Source organism: Chelonus insularis, unplaced genomic scaffold (assembly GCF_013357705.1).
Source record: "Chelonus insularis isolate UGA/USDA-ARS -01 unplaced genomic scaffold, ASM1335770v1 contig_398_pilon, whole genome shotgun sequence".
Classification (NCBI taxonomy): Eukaryota; Metazoa; Arthropoda; class Insecta; order Hymenoptera; family Braconidae; genus Chelonus; species Chelonus insularis.
The window spans coordinates 712,574-737,145 of NW_023276553.1; the positions used below are offsets into that span (position 1 = coordinate 712,574).

A 24,572-nucleotide genomic window follows, 5' to 3' on the forward strand; every position below is an offset into this window, starting at 1 on the left:
CTTTATTCTTAGAATGTTTTCACAAGATCATCAAGACCACTGCTCTTCACATGTCTATTCATATGCTCCTGGTTATTGTTACAAATTCTATATTTAATCTCACTTGGGCATCGACATAAACTATCACATCAAAAAATATATACATATATGAATATGTATAGATGTTTAGTGGAGATACATAGTGCAAGTATTTAACTGATACAGTATCCACTACTTAGAAAGTCATTGGCACAATCTAAACTTTAAGATCGAACTTTTACAAGAGACAGAAAGAGAGAGAAACATTTGTTGGAATTTCCTTTATGTGTACGGCAGACTCTAGTGATTAAGAAACGCCTGAATGAATTGGAGGCATTTCAACGAGCAGCCATAATTGTTTATCGAACTATTTTCTACTGACATTTTAGTTGGAAAAACTTGACTTGGCTTCTTGAATGTAACATATATATATATCGTAGAATTTCCCACGAAGAGCTTTTTTGTGGTCTCTACTCAGAAACGTCTTCTTCAAAAATTGCTATGTCATAGCAAAATTGGAGAACAATAATATTTTAATTATCTTTTATTTTTAATTTTAAAAGACTTGTTCAGTGACTTTCAATTGAAATATTATAGGTGACGATTAAATTTTATTGTTTCTTATTAGCTTCTTTTCAACCTCTAATTACATGTTGTGTACAATATAAAGGCCATTCAATATAATTACAATATTAAAAGATAATGTGATAGATTGTTTACAAATTCGAGTAAACTAGGAAAGTATAATAATATTATTGGCTTAGTATTTAATGACTAATCAAGGAATTAATTACATGTAAATATTGTTGATGAAAGCTAATTTGATGCTTTGTCTTCCAGTTTATATATATATATATATATATATATATATATATTTTCATAAATATTTAAAAACAAAAAGAAGCCAAGTTGGATTAATTCTATATCATGATAATCTTTAAAACACTCTAGCTGGATGATTCTATTATATTAATAAAAAAATAGCAATTAATCATATATTTTTAAAGAATAAATAAGTGAAAATGAATGTGCTAATGATGAGGATGAAATAAATTCAATTGGAAAAATGTCAATAATTGAAAACTATAGGCGGTCTTATAGCAGAAAGCAAAATGCATACTCGACTGCAAAAGAGGCGGCAAGAATGTCGGTTGCTGTGCACATAAGACTTCATTTGATTTATAAGTTGCCTCGTAGTTGCACGATTTCTCCAAGCGGCACCTATCATAATGACGGGCGCTCCTTCTTTCAAGCTGGCCTTACAAAGCGGCTAGCCTCACTTCACATCCTGAACGGGACGCAGTTACGTATCTTCCTACGCATCGGCCCGTGTCCGGCTTCGTGTGGGAATCCTAGATATATTTGTCACATAAAATATTTAACAAGAACCAAGCTTAAAAATTCGCTGAGTCTTCCGAGCATTGAAATACCGTTAAATGACATACCTACACCAATTGGTCTGATGCTACACACTATCTTTTATATTGTTCATAATTATTTGCTGCACAGCTTTTATTTCAACTTTCATTCCTTCATTATATATTTATCACTTAGAATGATCATTTATCCAAAGATTCTTCATTATCTTGACCCAGTGATTGGTAGATTTAAACACCATTTTATCTTCCAAGATTTATCTGTGGAGGAACACTTATTATTGGTGGATCGAAACTTATCATCAATAAGAAGTAAACTTATCGAGTACTGTTGGTTCATAAAGTAGAATCTTAATAGTATAGAATATAGTAATAATCTTGATATTAAAATTAATTACTTGTCAGGAAGAAATTCATTATTTAAAAAGTTAGAAATACCACCAAGATTTAAATAGTCGATAACTACAATTCAATTTATTTCATTTATAAAAATAATTATAATTATATATTTATCATAGATTGGATTTTATTTTTATCAAATGTCACTATCATGCTATTATTCAACATTTATCAACAGAATATAACAATGACTTGATCAACATGAACTAAAATATAACATTAAAAATAATACCAAAGTTTGATGATAATATTTTGCTAAAAGAATTATTTTGTTTTGCAGTTTAATTTCGTGGGGAGGATTTTGGGACCACGAGGAATGACAGCCAAACAATTGGAGCAGGAGACAGGATGCAAAATAATGGTCCGAGGAAAAGGTTCAATGAGAGACAAGAAGAAGGTAAATGTTCACATGAATTTGTTATATTTATCCTGTAAATGAAATTTAGTTGCAATGGATGGTAAATTAATGGGTATGTAATTAAACCTTGTGACAGTCTAAAAAGCGTGAGATCACAAAATATCTGAGCCAAGTATACAGAAAGAGTAAATCGATAAATTGTTGCAATGACAAGAAAACCCATATTGGGTAGAAAATGGTTGTGGAATCGAGGTCTCTAACCATTTAGTGTTGACCTATGTGAGTATATAACTTTGCTCAGATTGCTCTGAGCGAGATTAACACTTGAAAGTAATCTATCGTTACGTGCGATACATGCAAGTGTTTATAAATGATCAAATACCTATGAAATCCCATCATAGCTGTCTTAGGAAAATGTTACCTGTTAAGGTGAAGCGTGTGGATAAAGACGGAAGACACACAAGTGGTCACTGACTTTACTTTTCTCTCTATTTTCTGTTGTAATCCTTGTATAGATTCTGACTCTTCAACGGTTAAATTTATACTTCAAGATAATGACTTTAAACGACTCATTCAAGTACTTTTCCATCTTTTTCATTCTGAAAATTACTACGAATTTCATTTTATAGCATTGCACATTTAAATTCTTTGGTTAATGACATAAAAAATGTTACTGCAGTCAATGTTTGATCTGTTAGTTAACATTATGCAATCATTTCATTTAAAATAATAGAAATTTTTTCCCCAGTTTATCTTCTAAATCACCATATTAATTTTTTTTTCACATTAAATATTTTGTTGATTATTAAAGAATAACTTATTGAGGATATTTAACATAATAGTTGTCAGTTTACTCCTAGTAATATAGGATTAGAACTGGTAACACTAATAAAAATCGTGTGAAAGTGTAATAAAGCTAGCACAGAAAATTTAATTATATATATCTTGAGCCTTTTTTCATTTTATTTACGTACATTATGCGTGAATTTAATTTTTTTCAATTGTTAGTTAAAGAAATAACTTAGTCTTTTATTACATACAAAATAAAAATCAGAAATAAATGCTAAAAATTTATGGTTAGGAATGACAAACTAAACTTTGTCTACAAAATGGAAAGTAGCTAGGAAAAATAGTGGTGGAGAATATTTCAGTAAAGTCAATGTTTATAAAAAGGAAATAAATAAGTTTGAATTGAGTTTAATTATTTGTTGGAATGCTTTGAATTTAAAAAGCCTGGACAGGACAAGGATACAGTGTATAATACTCATCTAAATGGTAAATGACAGTTATAATTGTCCCATGCGTGATGTCTACAATAACTGAAAGACTTTCATCATCATCATCATCATCGATGCTTGAGTTTTAATTTTATTATCTTTATGCAATCATCTCATCAGAAACTAGATAAATCACTTGTCTTGTAAATCAGACAAAGTGCCTTCTTTTGACTTTACAGCCAATTTGTTGAGTAATAGTATGCTTTACATTATTTTTAATAACACTTGTATGAAAAGTTTAAATTTATTCTTTAAAAGTTTAAAAGTTGGGAAGTGACTTTTGCTGTCATGTAAAAAAGAAAGTAATATATTGTGTGCAAAACAAATTCATTGTTTTCTGCTGAAAAAAAAACAGTGTCACTTTCATGCCTCTAAACAGCAGAGGAGATTGAACTTTCTCTGGGGATGCAGTAGTAAAATTTCTTACAATAAAAAGTATATGAAACAAAAATTGTGTCAATCATATTTCAAGTTTGCAGCCATAATATGCTTTTCTCTTATTAGGTTGCATAAAAATGTGCTTGTTAAGGCCATTGATTTTCACTTTTACCTCTTGAACGTTCAGTTGTAATATAATAATATTTATGGTTAATAATGAAAAAGTTGATGATAAAAAGAATAAAAATGACATAAAATATAAATCATTGTTTTCAAGCTGCGCTTGGCAATCATGTGAAAGCTCTTGTAAGTATTGATATAAGTTTAACAGCAAGATCACATTGTTCATTCATGGCATATATTATTTTGTTTGAAGAATATTGTAAATTATTTGAATGATTTAATTTCTCTTCCTCACAGCATGATTAGTAGCTTGATAGAAATATTATTTATATATTTACTGTCTAATCTTAATAAATATTTTTTTTATGATAGAATAGATTTATACTTTGAATCAGAATAATGATACAATTTATTATGGACATTTAGTAGGAGCACTTGATATAATGTTTCTAGCAATTGGAGACATAATACAAAATACACTTCCAACTATTAATCACTCAAATCAATTCAACAGGAGGAACAAAATCGAGGCAAGCCAAACTGGGAACACTTGACAGATGAGTTGCACGTGCTGTTGACGGTCGAGGACACAGAAAATCGTGCGACACTCAAACTTGCCCGTGCTGTTGAAGAAGTTAAGAAGCTTCTTGTACCCGTGGTGAGACAGTTCCAATCATATGTTTACTTTATTACTCTCTTTTTTCTTCTCATTTTACTCAACTTCATATTGATGATATTATTTGATAATCTTCATCCTTTAAACGTGGAAAATTAAAAGAAAAAAGAGAGAAAGTAGTAGCCATTTAAAAAAGAAACTATTTTGAAATAATATACTGACGATAATATCGAATGTTAGCAGGCTGATGGCGAGGATGAATTAAAGAAGAGACAGTTGATGGAGCTAGCAATCATCAATGGAACCTACCGAGATTCCAACACTAAAGTAGCAGCTGCAGCAGGTAAACTTGAATACTTTCAGCTAATGGACATTGACAGATACATGTTTATTTTTTTCTCCTGTTACAGTAAAAATTACTAAACGTTATCATTACAATACACTGTAAGATGTTATCAATTAAAAACTCTTAAGCTCGTGCAGCAAGACTGACACGTCGTATCGTTCGCTGTATCAAGTAATACTTAAGCAAATGCCTTTCTCTTCACTTATCCTAGATCGTGTTTCTAATACAATTACACAGACAATAACAAGACTTGGTTATAGATAATAAGAATGAAGGAATAGAGATTGTCTTGGTACTCTTTGAAAGAAATTTCACTTAATAGAGATGCTTCAACAACGTAGTTCTTATACTTTTCTGTTGATGGAATAACCATAACAGTTTTCAATTTATATCAAATTATTATTCTATATGCATTATTCATGATTCTTAATTAATTAAGATGATTATATAGATTGTTTCTGTGAAGAATTCTAGAACTTAAGAATTCATAGGAAATTGATTAAAAAAAAATTTTCTATAAAATTTTGAACTTTCATTTCGAATTTTTCTCATAAATATTTATGTATTATCATGATAATTATTTATTTATCTCGTTATCTATCTACCAAGCAGACTTTTCCAAAATTTTTATGATTAATATTGAAAATAAATAAAGTATCGGTTATAAATACATAGATCGGTTTGACTTCTGTTAGAGTAAAAATAATTTTCAGTTCATTAACAACAACATGCATTTCTGTAACAGTGCCAAAGAGGTCGAGTGTTTAAATCACCATTTTTTCTTAAACATTAGAACATTATGCCATTTTGGCAACCGTATCTCATTCAAAATCATCTGTCATTTCATTTTCAACCACTAAGAGTATTGAAGATTCCTTACAACTCATGAATATTCATTACACAAAATCATAACTTTGTCAAGACGGTCTTTTAAATCAAAATATAGCTTATTATATTAAATATAACTCATTTAAACATAAATTAACAGCTTTAACTATCTAATTAAAGCCCTGAAATTGTGTAAACATGTATCTACTAATACTGACGGGTGTGCTTAATTTGTTAGCAAACATATTCTATGTTTGAATCATTTTTCTATCATTTATAGTAATTTCTCAACAACGCATATAGTATTATTTAATTCAAAATTACATTAAATTAATTTTGCTTCAAAAAAGTCATTTCAGTATAAAGTAAATGATGTTTAAACATAGAGAAACTATTTTCGAAAATCTCATTGACGAAAAAGAACATAAATGAAAAAATGAAACACAGCTTTTGATATTACAGCTTGCGATGAGGAATGGAGACGTGTAGCAGCAGCAGCGGCTGAAACTCAACGCCTTCTTCCTGGTCTTGGAACACAAATAAGGTCACCAAATGCCCCCTTGGGTGCACCATTAATTCTCTCTCCAAGAATATCCGTCCCAACGACTGCCGCTTCGCTTCTAAATGGCTCTGGTCCACCAGGATCGATCCTTTCAGCTGGAGATCCACATGGTCTTATTTATACGCCTTATGCAGAATACGCCAACTATGCAGCATTGGCAGCATCTCCACTTCTCACTGAATACGCTGACCATTCTGGTGGGTTGTTTGCTCGCTGATATTAGGCCACTAGTTCGAGATTAACTTGTTAATTAAGTCTTTTTTTTCTGATTCTCTGCGGCTTTTTTGTTTCTTTTATTTCAACATTATAAAGACAGAAAGCATACTGCTATAGTAGAAAAAAGTAAAACAAGAAGCCAAACGAGACGAAGAAGCAGAAGAAAAATGATAGAAAGCAATTATTTGACATAGTGCTTTTAAAAAAATGATATTATTAAATTTAATTATGTCTATACGTTAGGACGTAGGCATAGTACGTAGGATTGAATGAAAATAGTTGAATCAGTCATTTACTAGTCGCGTCATAATTGTTTTTGAGATTTTATACAGCCTCGCTCTATGTGAGTGTTACTAAGTTAAAAACACAAGATGTTTTATTATTATTATTTTTTTTCATAGATAATTATATTTTTTTTTAATCTTTTTTTATTGCACTCTGTACACTAAGTGTTCGCGCGACAGGATACGGATTAATGAATTTTTAAAGTACCGTGTTTTTGCGAGGATGTAGAATAATACTAGTCCAAAAAAAAAAAAAAAGTTTATATTTTGTTCATTTTTTTACTTCTAAAGTTGCCATTAAGGCTGCATTTTAAAGCAGCAAGATACTTTAATTTAGGCAAGTATCTTTTATAGATTATGTTTTAAATTTAACGTAAAGATTATAGAAAGAAAAATTCGACAGAAATTTTTAATATATACACACACACACAAAAGTAGGTCTAAACTTTATTTTAGTAGATAATTCGAAGAAGAAGAAGTCGTATTGAGAACAATAAATTCTTTTACTGCAACAAAGTCAGAAGAAAATATATGGAGTAAAGATTATTTATTTATAATTGGAAAAAAAGAATTAATTACATAAAAAAATGAATGAATAGATGATTTAATTCGCACTCCATTTATTTCTCTTCTTCTTAGAAGTAATTTTAATTTCAATACAGATGTTGGAATAGCTCGAATTAAACGAAGCGCGAATAGTATAAAATAATAAATAGTAAATTGACAATATTTCTCTTCTGACACTTATACACACCCTCTCACAAGATAGCAAAGTATTCCGTTAGCCCGTTAAGTAATCTACACAGGAGCACGCGTCCGCATACTTACATCGTAACTGTAAGTACGTTGTTTTAACATACCAAACGAAAATATACTCTAACGGATCCTCGCACTTATCCACGAGCGGGGAGTCCAGTCATATGGCACATTCTTGTGCATTACTCAATGCAATAATCAAAGGCCATTAAATTTTTTAGTAGTTATAATTATTTAATATACTCTTATTATATATATATATATAAAAAAAGAATTATTATATATACTATTATATATTAGATCACAGATATATTTATATTTATTGAAAAAAATTCAGTATATAGTAGAGAATACTAGCATAGTAGCTTTTGCAAATATTTCTAGCATTTTTCATACATTGATTCATAAATGAATTGTTAGATGTAGATGATATTAATTAGATGTAACTGAAATGAAATTTTTTATACTTGCAAATGTTAGAAAATTTTTTTTTCGCTTTAAGCACATTCGTTTTTGATATTTTTTTTTGTTGTTATTTATTAATTATGCGGTGATGGTTAATTAGATAAATTTTTAGATAATTTTTTCGTACATAATTTTACTATTTTTTTTATTTATTTATTTTTTTTATAACTATATTGTTCGTAGAATTCGAAATTTTAACACTACAAAGTAATATCTAATTAGAATCTCAATTAAGAATCCCTCGGGCTTTTTTTAATTTGTTATAAAAAAAATTTCGTAATGATTTTGGGAAAAAAACCGGACTAACTCGATTCGTCCGCCTTTTAATTCGATGACCCTGTGTTTTTGCTTGTTTTATTGTTTAACTTCTCTATTTTAGTATTTTAATCACCAAAACAACGTTTTATATCAATATTACTTCTTTTTATATGAAAATACCGTTTAAAAGTAATTTACAACAAATTTATTGTTTAAAAAGCTTACTTATTCTGAAGTGAAGAATCCTATTTTAAAATAAATAACAGTCATTTTGTTAACGATCGTCTCTCTCGAAGATTTCATTATTTTATTGAATACAATTTGTGATAATTACTTAAAGAGCATTTAATCAATTCAACAATTGACGTTCATTTAGAATGAATTTAAATTATTTTTACTTATTTATTTTTTTTCTTTAATTCAAAATGAAATGAAAATTATCAGTTATCATTACATAGTTAATTGTTCGGAATAATTTACAAACCCATCCACGTAAACAAGTTGTTAAATAAATGCAATCGAAAAAGCAGTCATAACGATAAGAATACTTTAGTCGAGAAATGATATCTATTATTGGATTTGAAGTGCGTTTATTTTTAGTCTATATTATGGACGCAATTGGCTTCAATTTTATCAAAAAATTACTCACAAATTGGTTAAAAACAGACTATTTTTTAAATCTATTATTGTCTTTGTCTTCTAAAATATAGGATAAAAGACTCAATTCTTTAAACCGGATAACAAGCGATCGGTGATGGATTAGGTTGTAACAAAATACCTTAGAGTTTTAGGCAGACAGTTAAGAAGTGTAGGAAAAATACCCAGGGACCAAGAATTAAAGAACATTAATTTTAAGGACTGATGGTTCTAGAACATACTTGCAGATGTTTCAAAAAATATCAAAGACTATGTGTGAAAAAAAAAATCAAATTTTATAAGTGTACATTATCGAAGGAATCATGCACAAAAATACACTCACATTAAAGTGAAATTAGGTAATCATTTATGTACACCAAAATATTCACTAGAAAGCTTCTGTTCTCAACAATAGATTTTATAATTAGTATTCATATCTATACCCACACATTTAGGGTATGTTGGAGCCATTTCCTTTTTTGTTGATAGAAAAAAAAACTGTACATTTTCATTTTGATGTGAGTGCATTTCTGTGTGTGGTGACTGAAGACTTTTAAATTATTGAGACACAATTTGGTAACCAATTATAAAAGTTGAATACAAAAATGATGAACCAATTGTTAAATCGAAAACAAATATATTAATGATAATACTCATAAAAGAGAGTCTTTTTGGATATTAGTCTTTGACAGTTTAAACAAAAGATATACCATGAAGAGATATATTAAGAATAATGTACATTACTTTATATTATTTTACATTATTATTTTATTTTTTATAAATTAAAATGAACGTTAAGCCATATGAATATATATATATATTATAATATAATTAGCACATGCTAGAGAATTATTTTACTACTTATTGTTACGTTTCGTATGAGTGTAAATGGCTGGTTACATTTTAGTTTAATACTATGAATTACCTGATTTCTTTGAGAATCAAAATAGAATCTTTTCTATTATATATATCTATATTGAGTAATATAAATATATTTTATTTCATAGCAAATAAAAGTATACTAGTATGTATACTACCTATATGGCTAGCAGAGAAGAATATTTCTGCCACAATTGTGTCTTTAATGAATCAATATTACAAATTCTTTTACATTAATTGACTTAATGAAATCTTAATTTTTATTTCGTCATTTTTTCTCTGTATATAATCAACGCTAGAATCATTACACCAAAAGCATTTAATTGAAGAAAGTTTTTGCAGTGGAAATTTTTATTCTAATCAATAAAGAACTGATTATTGATGGAGAAAAAGTGTGGAAAATATTGGAGTATAGCATAAATTACATGAAGAAAATAAATAAAATTTATGCTCTCTATAAATAATTAGATGTTTTAGAATATTTATTCATGTAATTTATGAATAATATATTAAGGCATAATGATATTTGTTTTGTTTCTTGAAGAAGATTATAGCCAAGAACAAGAAAATATGTTTCAATGTAAAGTATTTAGTTCAGCATTAGCATCATTACGGCTCTATCGACTGGCAGTGGAAATATTTTATAAAATGTATATGAGTGCAGAATTATTAAAAATTTGTATGTTGGGGACAGGTGCAGCAGCCGCTGCGAAGCAGCGTAGGCACCTGGGTCAGATTCGCGAGCACCCTTATCAAAGGGCTGGCGCTCTCTCGTGAATACACTGAGCAGAGTCGCGATTACCGCGGAAAGGTTAGTTTTGCATAAGCCTATACATTATCTTATATTTTATAATAATATTTTTGTCATTCTCGCTTACCAATGTATGAGAAATTTGTTGACTTTATTTCTGGAAATAGTTCTTTTCAATGATCAATTCTTTGTTCTTCTTTCCAAAAATAAAGTTTAACTTATTGTGTACCTGTTTCTATTGATTATTTACTATTTAAATTAATCGATAGCTTTGTCTTTGTGGTTTTGATAACGATAATAATCGCGTGACAACAGTATTACATTAAATTATAAACCAGAAATATTTCGTTTCATTGCTCGCGATTTAGCTGGTCTATTGGTTCTTCTTAATGATTGAGTTTTATTGTCAGATAATAAGTATAATCCATTGAGAAGACTCAGTAGGAATATTATCAAGTCATACATTGGGAAAGCAACAGGAGAAAATGTATATTCAATTGACGTAGAAAAAAGTACCACTTGATGTTGTCCTGATTGAATTCAGGACTTATTTTTTTCATTTGGCGCAACTCCCCGCCCCTAGGTCTTAGCAATAAATTATTTGATTAGAATGTATGAGAAGAGGTCACTAAGTTAATTTTTGTCAACGTGTGCCACTGTAAGAAATCAAATGAGATAAATTAAAAAAATTATTATTCTATTGAACATGGGGATTAAGTAGCGGTGTGGGTGCGCACCTCCCCCATCACATGAAGATACAAAAATAAAACACTGCCCGTTATTGTATGAAGATTTTTTAATCAAAGAATTATTTATTATAAAGTTAGAGGTGTTGATGAAACTTATTGAGGGCAGTGTGTTGGCATAATAGCAAGAAAAATATAGACAAATATTTTTGGTGCTTATTATAATGATTACAAATAAAGATATAAATATAATTATAAATATTATATATTTATTAAGATTTAAATAGTTGATTTTCCAGGACATCATACATATTTTTGCATTTTGTTAAATATTTTTGTCTATTTTATTTCAACTTATCTTCTTTATTTTTGGCAACTTGTGCCTGTGGAACACTTATTGCCCTTCCATTTTATATATATATATATATAGATAAATATATATGCATACGCAACTATATGTATATATATATATATATTATCATTATTATATTATTATATTTAAATAAATATTTATATGAAAGAATAAATAAAGAACAGATTTTTTTTGCCATTAGTAAAATTTACAGGGATGGTTACGTGATGTGACGCGAAGGTTTTCTTTCAATATTCAACCAATCAATCTTCACTCAATGAATTAACAAAAAAAAATTTCTAAATAATTTAAACTTCTTGTAAAAAAAAATCAAAACCTTTCTCGAATATTAAATTAAAATAATATTTCCAATCTTTCAATGTTGATGCGAAAACTAATTCATTTAATAATTAATCATAAATTAACGATATTGATAAAATATAACTGCAAAAAAGCTGATGTCCTATCCTTTTACATATTATCACTAACATTTAACTTAATGTTAAATCATTTATTAAACATCACGAATATCCTTATACCATAGATTTAAATGTTCATCCATAATCACATAAATAATTTACTGCACAAAAAGAGCACCATCTTTTTTTATAAAACTAACAAAAATGCTCCACATGGCCAAGTTGACACTAACTTTTATTAAACACAACATAGTAATTGTTATAAAGTCATACTTATACTTTAAATTAATAATAATAATTAATAAGTATTTATATTGATTTATAATATTTTAAAAATGCTTCTAAAATGCCTGGAACTTTATAATAAATCTGTCCTTACATGACACGTGCCGTAACTCATTCGCTTGCTGATGAAAGATTAGTAATTAATTTAATTTTTTCAATTAATTGAATAATTTCTAATAACTTTATTATAATAATAATAATAGTATTATTAATATTTAGTAAATGTTCAGGAAATAATTAATGTACAAAAATAACCAAAATAAGTACCTTTTCTCATGTTTTGTTAATTAAATTATTAATTCTCTCAATATTACTGTCACTCACTTAGCTCTGCTATGTTGGTGGCAGGTGCACACCCAACTGCCTTTAAAATCAGTGGATAATTCGGCGTAACTTAGCACCAATAATAATAACTTTTAAAATAACTGAATAATTTTTAATCCAATAAATCAATCAAAGAGGTATCATTGCCTTGTGTTCATAAATAATATTATTACAATATCAAAAATGATTTTATTTACATGCATTCAATAATGGACTGGATGCAATTCATTAAATATTAAAAATTTAAAAAAATTTTATTCTATTTTAATTTCTAAAATGTCATCAATTAATTTGTCAATGAATTTATTTTTTAAACAAAATCTCAATTATTCATTAATATATTTAACTAACTTTACGCCTAGATTATTCTTTAGTCTCTTTGCCTGTCCTATGCGCGGGGAGGGTACACGAGCCATAATCAAATTTTTACTGTATTTTATTAATTTGTGTTAGTGATATATCCTGCTAAACACAAATAACAATGATATTCAGGTCTATATTAATAATAATAACATGAAAAAAAAATTTATCATTATACATCAATCAGTTTTGATAGAATTTTTTTACTTTTTTTGTTCATATAATTAACATATCATTATAAATTATAAACAATTGCTTCACACTAATAATTTCTTGTTTATATGGTGTAAAGCAATGCTGATAAGCTATTAGAACAAATGATAACTGTAATAATAATTTTATAATAACGTTGTTCAAAAATTCATATAATCAAATTACTAACAATACTGTTTTTCTTTTTTTTTCTTTCTTGTTAACCCTGGTTGTCCATGGCCTGTAGGCTTGGAGTGCTAACAATGGAATCCACTCGCCCCGTGCTAACACCTGGACTCTGGACACAGCATCCGCGTATGATTGGTTCGCCACCCAGCTGAGAGCCTTCGCCGTCCACGCGTCACCAGCCCTCTTCGTCAAGCTTATCCATCCTGTCTTCCTAAGAAACAAACATTTTCAAAATGAATATACCTTTCAGAAAACAACAAAGATTGTATTTTTAACACACATCTGACAATCTTTTATGCACATATTTATCATATAATAGTATTTTTATTGCAAATTATATTTCACATGAGGGTCTTTTTGCTCAGCCAATTACTTGTTGATCATCAAAATCATCAAAGATTCTTCATGGTCGATGTACAATTACCAATGCGATGTTTCAATTCAGAGTACTTATCATAATATGGCAGCAAGTTAATAATGATAATAATAATGTTAATAATAATATTCATAATAATCATAATAATTAAGTAATAACAATAATAATAATTATTATTATTATAATTAAAATAATACAAATAACCAATCCATCCAGAAGAAGTGCAACTTTTTTGTCAAGCATTCATAGGATCGCTGACTGTTGGAAAGCAATTGTGTGTCATCTGTCTTTGTGGATAAGCTATTCAACGAATTGGGTGTTTAGCTCTAATACATAATTTAATTATAAATAAATAAGATATGTAGACATTTCGCAAATTATTGTGCATGTTTATTATTAATATTAGGTAATAGTAAAAAAAAAAACAAAGAAAAAGTAGAGACACATTTCTATATGAGAAAATACAAATTTTATAATTTTGTAAATTAAAACATGATAAATTTGTTTATTAATTGAGAAAATCAGCAATCTTTTGGCTGAGATAAAAGTGCAATACATTGTTTAAACATGATGAAGAGAAGAGTTAGATTGTTTTGCAAAATAAATTAATTTTTGTTCAATGGTTATTCACTACAGTTGCTAGTTTATTTTATTCAAATGAATTATATTATTGATGAATAGAATAAGCGGATTATTTAATTAAAAATTGACACTTTTTTTCTGATTTATATTTCACACCGTTAGCGAGAGGAAGGAATCAGATAAAGAATCAATATATTACTATTATTAATAGAAAAATTATCTAATTTTGAAAAATAAATTTCAAAAAATATTGTTTTAATGACACTTAGAGTTTGAAATTAATTTATCAAATTGATAAATGTTTATTATATATAATATGTTCACGAATGTAAGATTTACTTAATGGTGATTAACGATAACGAAATGATCTTTACTAATATGAATTATGATTGATGAAATGAAAAAAAAAAATTATGAAACATCAACATCGTTACTTTTAGATCTGCCATATACATTACTTTAGAAACTTTATTATTTATAATTAATGTGTTAATTTTCGAAAAATAATTATCATATCAAAATACAAAAAAATTCTAAGCCCATTTATTATTCAAAAAAGTAAATAAGTGCCTTTGGTAATGTTATATAGAAACTTGTCTTCAATGTATATATATAACATATACTTATAAATATGTCAAAATATACATGAACGATAACGATTATAAATTTATTAAGTGATCTGCAATCTACTTAAAATTATTTTTTTGAGTAATAGATATTATATTACTATTATATGTTATTACTATTATCATAAAGAATAATTATTCTAGAGATAAATTTATCAAAGAATGAAAAAGTATATAATAGAACATAAAAATATAACATGTAGATATTACGGTTTAACAACTTTAATATCTCAATGTTTTATTGTTAATTAATGAATAGTAAAAGAAATTTAATTTAAATATAAAAAAAAAAACTATATAAATGATAATAAATTTGATTATTGTCCTTGATCATTCTTGACTGACGTTTTGTAATCAAAAAATTAACTTTTAAAAAAAAAGTTATTTTATAATTTGTGAATGAATTAATTTCACCTATAATATTTTGTAAGAATGATGACTGATGCACAAAGTTGAATGTAACGATTAATGGTGAGAATGATTAAGGACCTAATTTATATAACGTTGATATTTATAAAGAATAATTTGACGATAAATAAATAAATATATTTAATGGGCAATTTCATTAGAGATTCTAATACATCTATTAACGTTTAATATTAATAGTCGTTTATCCTTTTATTTTTTAGTTGTCTTACAATAATTATTTTATCAAAATGTGAGCACGTACATTGAAAATCGTGAAGGATATATTGTGGCAATATTATTCATTTTTGTAAAATAAGAATTAATTAAACTACGAATATAATTTTTGATTTTATATGATACTTTACAAAAGATCTGAGTTTAAGATAAATTATACAATAATAATAATTATTATATAGCTAAGAATTATGGAAATTTGACAACATAATAGAAATGATTTATAAAAATGCAACGAGCATGGTGAATAAAAAATACATACATGTATATTATTTTGAGTGAATTATTAGAGTTATGTATAAATCATACGTAAGAATTATTAATATGATTTTAAAAAATAACTTTATAGACAATTAAATAGCATAATATATATATAAAGAGATATATATTATTAATTGTTATACATATTTCCAAGTTTTGATGAAAATTTCTAATAAAACTAAATACCAGGTATTTTTCAAAATATAGTATCTCAGCAATAAATAAAGTAGAGCTTTATTATCACCAAAAAGAATTAACTTTTTGTTTATATAATACCCATAAAATTTCTCTACAGTGCTTCGTATCACTATAACTATGTTCATAATTCATAATGGTATAGAATTAACTAAAAATATATGTTGGATTTACTATAAATAAAATAATAGATTTCAAAGAAATTGTACGTAAATTGAATAATAGTTATACTAAAAAAATATAAAACATACTCATCGTTAGATAAAATAAATGGTTGTTATGTATTTGAGACATTTAATTATTATTTTATAAAAAATTTAAAGATTATAGAATTCACTAAAATAAATAAAAATTTAAAAATACTCAATTTTTGTTTATTCTGGATTCAGATATGAAATATTTCCCTTGTAAAAACGGAATAATTTTACGGAGTGAATATTTTAAATGGAAGAGATATAAGTAAGGTCAGTGACATCAAACAACCTTGAATTATGTAGTTTAACAATGTCAATTATTATTCAATAGGTATAAAAAAAAATAAATACTTAAATTTAAAAAATATTCATTTATTACATAATTTTCTTAATTAATAATTACAGCAACAGTGTGTAAAAATAAGCATGGTATAGGTTATGCATTAAAGTTAGAAAAAACACGAACTTTGATATGCATTAATTTTGCACCACGTCTTAAATTGTTGACTTGGGCTGAATCCTGAAATAGATTATTTGGAATATCGAGAATAAAAGGCATTCCAAAAAGGTTGATAGAAGTAGATGTTGAAAAGCTCGCTTGATACGAAAGAGCATTTACTATATGTATATTACACTATAAAACAAACATGGCGCAAATGCATATACTATATACAATTTGAGAAATTTTCAGAATCATTTTCGACCATCTCTTACACCCGATGTTTTCCAAGTAGACCATCTCGAATTCTTTATAGATTTGTTGGAAAAAATCAAATAATCGCGAGTGAACAGCAGATGGTATTGCACTATCCTCAAGATCTGATCAGAAGCTCATATAGTGTAAAGCCATTGATTGAAGTGGCGTTGAGCCACTTTGGCTTAATTGTGATTGAAGTTCGGTATCCGTACTGCTTTGTACTCTAGGTATTGATATACGTTTCACTTTCGTGGTAGATTTGGTGCCGGTGGACGTTGGTGGTTCGCCAGGCATTGTGCATTCAAAGTGCTTCACTACAATGGTTATATTCAAACATTTACATGTGCTAACTTTTTATCCATGCATGTGTGCAACAAAAATTAGTATTAAAGTCATTTATTTGCAATAATTATTGTGTCTAGAACCTTTAAATAAAAAAGTGAACAAAGATTCTTCAATTTTAAAATAATTTTATTCCAATATTAATAATACACATTATAAATAATACAGGAATCTTGAAAAACCTTAATTATCCTTATGTTAATAGTTAAAATTCTCGAACAATATAAATTTGTATATGCACACTGGAAAGTTTTTCTTTTTTCTCCCAAATCAAGGGAAAAGAAATCGGCAAATCGTCATATCGGCCACGTTCCACAATAAAAAGTCCAATCGGAGCTACAGATGCGGTGGATATCTCCATGGAAATTTGATTTGTTTTCACACTTTTCACCTGACAAGCATCTTCTGAGATGCCAAAATCTCGAATCGGTTCTATGATAGGGGTAAATAGCAGATATCTTAGAAAGTTTTAAAACATAATTCAAGTTGATAACAAAAATAACTGGTAGTAATAAATGTAATTTTAACACCAAATGATCATGGAAATCCACGCAAAATTCAAAGTGCTGTTGAAACATCATTAAAAGCTTTGGGAACGTCGTGCATTGATTTATATTTAATTCATTGGCCAGGAGCATCAGGGATAGATCATTAGGTAGAATGCCATCCACAATACAGACAAGAAGATTTATTAAAAAATTAAATAATAGACCAATAAAACTTAATATAAAATGTCAACTTTTGGAGATAAAATTGCTAAATTGTGCTTTGATAAATATTTATCATTAAAAAAGACGGGAAAACCGCAAGTCAATGAATGGACAGTTTTAGCTGGTATCGTTTTAAAAAAAGACAAAGATGACTTATTAGTAGTATCGTTGGCGACTGGAACTAAATGTTTAGGAGCTAATGATTTAATGAATACTGATTTATATAAATTAGGTTCACGATTGAGTGACTCCCATGCAGAAGTACTGGCAAGACGAGCCTTAATTAGATATTTGTACGATCAAATAGACCAATTACTCTCTTCAGCAAGCAGCGATGTGTTCGTTTTAAATGAGAATAAAATAATTGAATTCAAAAATAATATCTCTTTTCATTTTTTCTGTAGTCAAAGTCCTTGTGGAGATTGTTCTATTATTCCTAAAAATAACTTTAACACTAGTGGTAAAGATTTTTTGCCTTTAAAAAAAATTAAACTAGACAATGAAATTAATGTTGATAATAAAAACTACGAAACTAATGAAAGTAATCTGAATAAAACTGGAATAAATACTTTAGTGTTTGAAGATATTTATAGAACAGGAGCTAAATGTCTTGAAACTGAAGTAAAACAAGATCTTCATCTCCCTGGGATTAATTACCATGTAACAGGACCTTTGCGCATAAAACCTGGTAGAGGAGATCCGACTTTGAGTTTATCTTGTTCAGATAAATTAGCCAAGTAAATTTGATATCATTCTAAATTTATTGTTAAATTATTATTTAGCACAACTGGCGAGATATAAATCTTTTGACATTGCAGATGGAATTTCCTAGGAATTCAAGGTGCACTGTTATCGTTATTAATACCTACAATAAAATTAGAAACAGTTGTCATTGGAAGTGGGTGTCCTTTTTCTCTAGACGCTATCGAACGAGGTCTTTGTCGGAGATTTAATAAAAAAGATTTTTTACCAAAGATTTTGCAAAGTTCTCTATCATTTGTTGATCAAAAAAATCAAGATAAAATTAATCCATGTCCATCAAGTATTGTGTGGTGTGCAGTAAAAAATCGGTACTATATTTAAAGTTAGATATGTATGAGTTTAAATAAAAATAAATTTTCTCACAATAATAATTCTATTGATACAGACCTACTGAAGTAGTCGTTGAAGGTAGAAAACAAGGAGCAACAAAGAATAAGAAGGGAAGTAATTTGTTAATAACTAGAAGAGAATTTCTTAGAAGTTTTGTACGAATTATTGATAAACATCCAAACTTTAAACATTTACCATCACATCCAAAGAAAATGAATTATTATCTTTGTAAACAGTGGTCTACTGATTACCAAAAATCATGGAGCTGTTTAAAATCTACCATATTTAAATCCTGGACTAAAAAGCCAGAAACTTTACAATATTTTTCATTGTGATAAGTTAAAATATGTACTTTAAGAGAGAAAGGGCTTAAAATGTAAAAAATTATTTTAATAATAAATTTATGTACATTAAATATTACAACACTTTTTTGCTTATATTACTATATCCTATACCTATACAAGTCATAAGAACTTGATCCAATATTACTTCATCATTCTCATCTTTTGCTGCTTCTAATTTGAAAACGATTCCGAAGAAATCTTTCAAATCTCGCAAGAATTGAATTCTATATAAAAATTAAGCAGATCAAATTAGATATTTACATAAATTATGTTTCTTTTCTGATTAATGTTATTAAATTACTTACGTTGCTTGTGTTAAAGGACCAACAAGAACTTTGGAAACATCTTTTTTCCCTAGAGCCATAAATAATGCAGTCATGCTTTGAAAAGCAGAATCAATACAGCCATTTCTAAAATAATTTTTTTGATAAATAGTTCATTCAAGTCAATTATGTTTTCTTGTCTTATAACTCAAGTATTTTTTACCTGTGTATCTCATCTAGAAGCATCATTGCAGCTTGTTGACCGAGATCTTCGGGATTAAATGGTAACGATGATCCAGATTTCATTTCTGAAGTAAATGCTTCACTACTAAAAAATACTCCAGTCGTTGTTTCTGCTACAAGACTGATTCCGAAACCTTGAAACCAATGGTAACAAAATTAGAAAAGGCTTCTTGTGAACTCTTCTCATACAAAAGTTAATGATACAATTTATTTTTATATTTCCGTTATAAAAATAATATAGCAGTCAAACCTGGAGATTTTCCAGAATTTCCTTTACGACAATGATCTGTATGAATATACACATCAGGCAAAAATTTTAACAATACTCCTTTTGATGATTCTACTAAACGATTAGCTATAGCTGGTGAAACCCTTAAACTACACGAAACTCCTCTTACTCTTTTAACCATTCCACTATTTTGTAACTGAAAAAAAAATCAAAATATATAAGTAAATAAGGTTTTCTGATATATATTTTAATGTTTAATAAATGAATATAAATCTTACTTGAATACTTTTGACATTACGATTAACAGGACATTTAAAATTTATTTCACCACCACCTAGAGGTGCAGCTCCTCTTTTATGTATAGTAAGCGCTACATCACAATCCCCAATGATAAATCTTTTAAGAACGGGTATACCTGCTGCTTTTATTGTATCGACAGATGGATCTTGAAAAAAATTAGCAATGATTAATTTTAAAGTTTTCTACAAATATAATTGATTAAATTTATAATCATGAATAAATAATTAAAAAATGGAAACAAGTTTATTTAATACTCACCAAGATTATTATTTGTAACACCTTTTAGTTTAATATCAACAGGTATTTTACAGAAAGGTGCAAGCATCATAACTGCTTCAAGATAGTATCCAATTCCTCTTTGTGGATTACAGTCATGTTCTATTTCTCCACCTACTAACAATCCTGGTGAATAAATAAGACTAGTTCCCGTTTCATTTAATTCAACTCGGGATCCATTGGTCATCCGATCTAATAATCGAATTAAACTTACTTCGTATTCTGAAAACATCAATAATAAATTAAATAATCATTCTTATGACTAAAATGACATATAAACAAATAAATAATGCATAACAAGTGTTTACGAACCTCTTAAACCAGGATCATCATGATTTAACCTTATATCAATAACTTTCAAAGGTTTCCCAGATAATGTAGATAATAATAAACGATACTTTAAGTTATTACAACCTTGGTAAGTAAGAATATTTTTTGGAATTGGCATTGTTAAAAAATTTAGTTATCGTTTACAATATAAATATTATGAACACATGGGTAACTTCTTATAGTACAAATAATAAGTTTTGATGTATGACTTTAAATGACTGAAAATATAGAAATGAACCATAAAATCATGAAAAATAATAACAATAATAATTAATTTTAATTAATAAATGTAATCACTTTAGTTTTTATTTGTTTTTACGTAAAAATACAAGAACTATACCTCCTTTCCTCCTATTATGAAAGAGACATGAGCCACCATATTGATTGGAGAGACGCCATATTGGCGACCATGTTGATAATTTGAGTGATTTGATTGGCTTTTGATCACATGATTTTTATTTTGAAAAATGTAAAATGAAACAAAAGAGCATTTTTTTTGAATTGGCTTGTTCTTTATGTCACATAAAAATTGAATTCTACATCGTATAAATTTTTTTATATATTAAAATTTTATTATCAATAATGTTAATATTACAATGCTTTAATTGGTAATATTACCAATTTAACTAGAATAGTATAATAGTCTTTTAAAGACTAAATAGAAATTTTAAATGCACAAAATATTCATCATTATTGATTGAAATATTAAAATCTTAGAATAAAACATGTTCAATTGATAACATTATAATTTCAGTTTCTTTTTTTTGCAACTTATAAATATATCGCACTTGTATCTTTAGCTTAGGGAGATATCAAACTAGTTTCACTCGTATCTAAAATTAACATATCATCATCACTTTTTTCTTCATTCTTTTTAATTATACTGTCACTATCGTTATCATCATCAACATCATCGACAAATTGAGGTCCAGTCGATTTGTACTGGAAAGCTGACTGTGTTAAATCAACTTCCACAGGGAATAGGGTCACTGCCGACAACATATCGCGTGTACTTGCATAGTACGTAGCAAGACCAGATGCAAACTTTTGGAATTGCCATACAATATCTTGAACGTGTTTATTATCAAGCAGTTCTAACTTTACTAAAACATCTGATCTAAGTTTTGCGAATTTAAGTCTTGCTTGTTGTCTACATCTTAATATTAATCTGTACTCATAATTTCCAGTTTCAACTCGATACAAAGGCTCCTGAAGAGCAACATAACTCTGCTCTTCATCATCCAATTCTTTTACTTTCAAACAGTATGATAAATATTCAAACTTTGCATCAGCATATTTGCTAATAGTTAAACGGGTGTCTGGAATAGCTTTATGGAGATAAGTTCCTAGATCATTTAAAATTGGCTTCAATGCTTTTAACATTGTAACTCCAAATTTTTCCATTTGTCGGTGTTGCTCTCCAAATTGTCTAAATGCTTCACTTGCTCGAGGTTGAGGTTCTCGAACTCCTATGGCTGCAAAAGCATCTCCAAATACTAGAAACAAAAATAAGTTTACATCGTATATCTTTATTAGATAAATAAATTATTGAGAGTAAATATTACCTTTATAAATTTGGGTGAGATCAAAAAATGCATATAACATGGACTTGGCATGAGCAACGAGATTTCTGTATAAATTTTCAGTGTATTGTAATGTCATAAGTCTTTGTACTAAAGCATCGTTGCAGAGAATAGCACGAGACAGCCCAAGTGCATCAGCTGTCGCGCTTCCAATACTTTCAACTAATCGATGTTTGACCTGTTGTGTTATAAAAAAAATCAAAAGATTATTTTAATTAAATTATTAATTGATTTATAATTACCATAATTATGCCTTACTTTTTTAAGTGCAATGTCTAGAGTACGTCCTTGACGAGGATCAGCATGAAGTTTATTATAATTAATGCTAACTTGATGGTCACATGCTTGAATCATTTTAGCAACTTCTACTTTCGTTTTTCCTTTGACTGACGCTCCATTGATAGCACATAATTCGTCGCCTGCTTGTAAAGTACCTTCTAAGGCAGCAGGAGTGTTATCGAATACTTGGACGATATATAAACAAGGACAGTATGGTGCTCCTCCGCCAATACTGATACCTATTAAGTTACTACTATCTTTCTGGATAACAACGTTTCCGGATGTTATTGTCATACCCCTGTGGAAAATTGATATGATTCTTTCATGTGAATTTTTCATTTTTTTGTTTTAAAATTATTTACGTTAAATTTTTTTCAAGTTATATTATTAATATTTAATAATATGTAACAATATTTAAAAAATTTAAAGCTAATGTAATGAAGCAATTGCACAGAAAAAAATGAACGAGTGAAATATAAACATCATGAATGAATGTGTAAGTGTAATAAAATCTTTTTAAAAACATGCCGAAGTAACTTTGAAATACAACATACAATAAATTCAAAATAAAGCAATAATTATTAGATAAAATTCATTATATAAGACATTTATTATTGTAATAAAAAATTCCATTACACGTCCCTCATGACTTACATCTGCTGAATCGATAGGTGTGCTTGAGCAGCAGATTGTTCCAGTCCTGTGAGCATTACATCTGGACTAAATTTCCAAAGCAGCGAATAATAAAGCCAAAAACCATTCTTATATTTACGTAAAAATTAAATTATAATAATAAAATAATTATATATGTATAGATATAAATAAAATTTGAAAAAATCAACAGCATACATGCGGTTTTCCATCATAGCCATGTGATTTGATTCAAAATAACTTGCTGGTAAAGTAATCAAATGATCAGCAATTGTTTGTTGATTCGTTTGGTTATTATTTATGAATGAATTCGTGTCAGAAGACTGAGATGATGGTTCATTTAAACTGCTCCATTGAATCACAACGATAATGCATGCATAATAAAAAACAAATAATAACAAGGCACATTTCACATTATAGCACAAAAAATAAAATTAACTATTGTAGTTGGGACAAACCAACATTTTATCCTCTTCGAAGAAAAAATCATCATCGAATTCCATTTTGTATTTGTTTATAAATTCGGAGTTTAACTATTTAACTTTTATCAAAAATAATTTTCCCTATTGAAGGCTAAATTATTTATAATTAATAAAAAACTATTTAGAATTAACAAAAACACTGACTAGAAAAAACATCATGTTACGTTAATTCAAATCAATAATAGAAAGAAGAAGAGAATAATCAAATTTAGGGGCTGATATCAATAGACAGTCAAGGGAAAATCTGCCCCCTTCCATGCCACCATTTTTTTTCAACGACAAATGCCATTGGTAGTAAAAATCAACATTACAATTTTGATAATACCGACTGAAGATAATATCAATCAATTTTCAGCCAACGCTATTTTAGTTCTTTTACCTAATTTTCGATTATTTGGCGCTACTTTCCGTCTTGATAACCTCTCACGGTTTTTCTTGATACCAACTTTATAACTCGAACACTCCAAAATTTTAAAAGCAACAATCATATGACGGTATGTAGATCAAAGTGTACATATGTGTTGAAAAGAGATAAACAGTTG

At 27.9% G+C, this 24,572-nt stretch overlaps 4 protein-coding genes across 18 annotated transcripts in view; 2 read left to right on the top strand and 2 right to left on the bottom strand.

Annotated features, from left to right (window-relative positions):
* The window catches only part of how (protein held out wings), a 33,743-nt gene extending 19,408 nt beyond the window's left edge, over positions 1–14,335 (top strand). The window contains exons 3-8 of one of the 7 annotated variants that reach the window (XM_035085026.1): positions 2,074–2,190; positions 4,444–4,587; positions 4,786–4,888; positions 6,167–6,478; positions 10,470–10,586; positions 13,392–14,335. In XM_035085026.1, coding sequence (XP_034940917.1) covers positions 2,074–2,190; positions 4,444–4,587; positions 4,786–4,888; positions 6,167–6,478; positions 10,470–10,552 — 759 coding nt within the window. In that variant the 3' untranslated portion in view covers positions 10,553–10,586; positions 13,392–14,335. Of the gene's footprint in view, positions 1–2,073; positions 2,191–4,443; positions 4,588–4,785; positions 4,889–6,166; positions 9,096–10,469; positions 10,587–13,391 lie in introns of those variants that run through there. The other 6 variants (XM_035085028.1, XM_035085029.1, XM_035085027.1 and 3 more) reach the window with 6 other exon arrangements.
* A 2,341-nt stretch (positions 14,336–16,676) lies between these two features.
* Adat1 (Adenosine deaminase, tRNA-specific 1) lies at positions 16,677–19,460 on the top strand. Its single transcript, XM_035084989.1, has 3 exons — positions 16,677–18,695; positions 18,777–19,028; positions 19,106–19,460. The coding sequence occupies exons 1-3, from the start codon at positions 17,980–17,982 to the stop codon at positions 19,383–19,385; spliced, it is 1,248 nt and encodes a 415-aa protein (XP_034940880.1). The 5' UTR covers positions 16,677–17,979; the 3' UTR covers positions 19,386–19,460.
* Rtc1 (RNA terminal phosphate cyclase 1) lies at positions 19,420–21,415 on the bottom strand. Of its 2 annotated transcripts, none has more exons than XM_035084991.1 (8): positions 21,333–21,415; positions 21,018–21,253; positions 20,688–20,927; positions 20,408–20,574; positions 20,151–20,325; positions 19,881–20,034; positions 19,700–19,804; positions 19,420–19,618 (listed from the first exon to the last, which is right to left on the bottom strand). In XM_035084991.1, the coding sequence occupies exons 2-8, from the start codon at positions 21,151–21,153 to the stop codon at positions 19,468–19,470; spliced, it is 1,128 nt and encodes a 375-aa protein (XP_034940882.1). In that variant the 5' UTR covers positions 21,154–21,253; positions 21,333–21,415; the 3' UTR covers positions 19,420–19,467. The 2 variants fall into 2 exon arrangements, with proteins under 2 accessions (XP_034940882.1, XP_034940881.1); XM_035084990.1 differs by having other exon boundaries at positions 21,376–21,414.
* A 295-nt stretch (positions 21,416–21,710) lies between these two features.
* Positions 21,711–24,572, bottom strand: PICK1 (protein interacting with PRKCA 1). 8 transcript variants are annotated; one of them, XM_035085012.1, is made up of 6 exons: positions 24,011–24,284; positions 23,747–23,893; positions 23,552–23,617; positions 22,877–23,195; positions 22,601–22,796; positions 21,711–22,531 (listed from the first exon to the last, which is right to left on the bottom strand). In XM_035085012.1, the coding sequence occupies exons 1-6, from the start codon at positions 24,049–24,051 to the stop codon at positions 21,837–21,839; spliced, it is 1,464 nt and encodes a 487-aa protein (XP_034940903.1). In that variant the 5' UTR covers positions 24,052–24,284; the 3' UTR covers positions 21,711–21,836. The 8 variants fall into 8 exon arrangements, with proteins under 8 accessions (XP_034940903.1, XP_034940904.1, XP_034940905.1 ...); XM_035085013.1 differs by lacking the exon at positions 23,552–23,617; XM_035085014.1 differs by having other exon boundaries at positions 23,552–23,658; positions 23,747–24,284.

Bases quoted from the DNA above. Each gene is read 5' to 3' on its own strand.
- Adat1 (XM_035084989.1), top strand. From the start codon at position 17,980: ATGTCAACTTTTGGAGATAAAATTGCTAAATTGTGCTTTGATAAATAT. The intron at 18,696-18,776 runs GTAAATTTGATA...TTGACATTGCAG, and splicing joins TGTTCAGATAAATTAGCCAA to ATGGAATTTCCTAGGAATTC. The intron at 19,029-19,105 runs GTACTATATTTA...CTATTGATACAG, and splicing joins TGGTGTGCAGTAAAAAATCG to ACCTACTGAAGTAGTCGTTG.
- Rtc1 (XM_035084991.1), bottom strand. From the start codon at position 21,153: ATGCCAATTCCAAAAAATATTCTTACTTACCAAGGTTGTAATAACTTA. The intron at 20,575-20,687 runs GTGAGTATTAAA...ATTTTTTTCAAG, and splicing joins TGTTACAAATAATAATCTTG to ATCCATCTGTCGATACAATA. The intron at 20,035-20,150 runs GTTTGACTGCTA...ATTGGTTTCAAG, and splicing joins AAATTCTGGAAAATCTCCAG to GTTTCGGAATCAGTCTTGTA.
- PICK1 (XM_035085012.1), bottom strand. From the start codon at position 24,051: ATGGAATTCGATGATGATTTTTTCTTCGAAGAGGATAAAAT. The intron at 23,894-24,010 runs GTTGGTTTGTCC...TCAATGGAGCAG, and splicing joins TTCTTCGAAGAGGATAAAAT to TTTAAATGAACCATCATCTC. The intron at 22,797-22,876 runs GTAAGGCATAAT...ATAACACAACAG, and splicing joins TAGACATTGCACTTAAAAAA to GTCAAACATCGATTAGTTGA.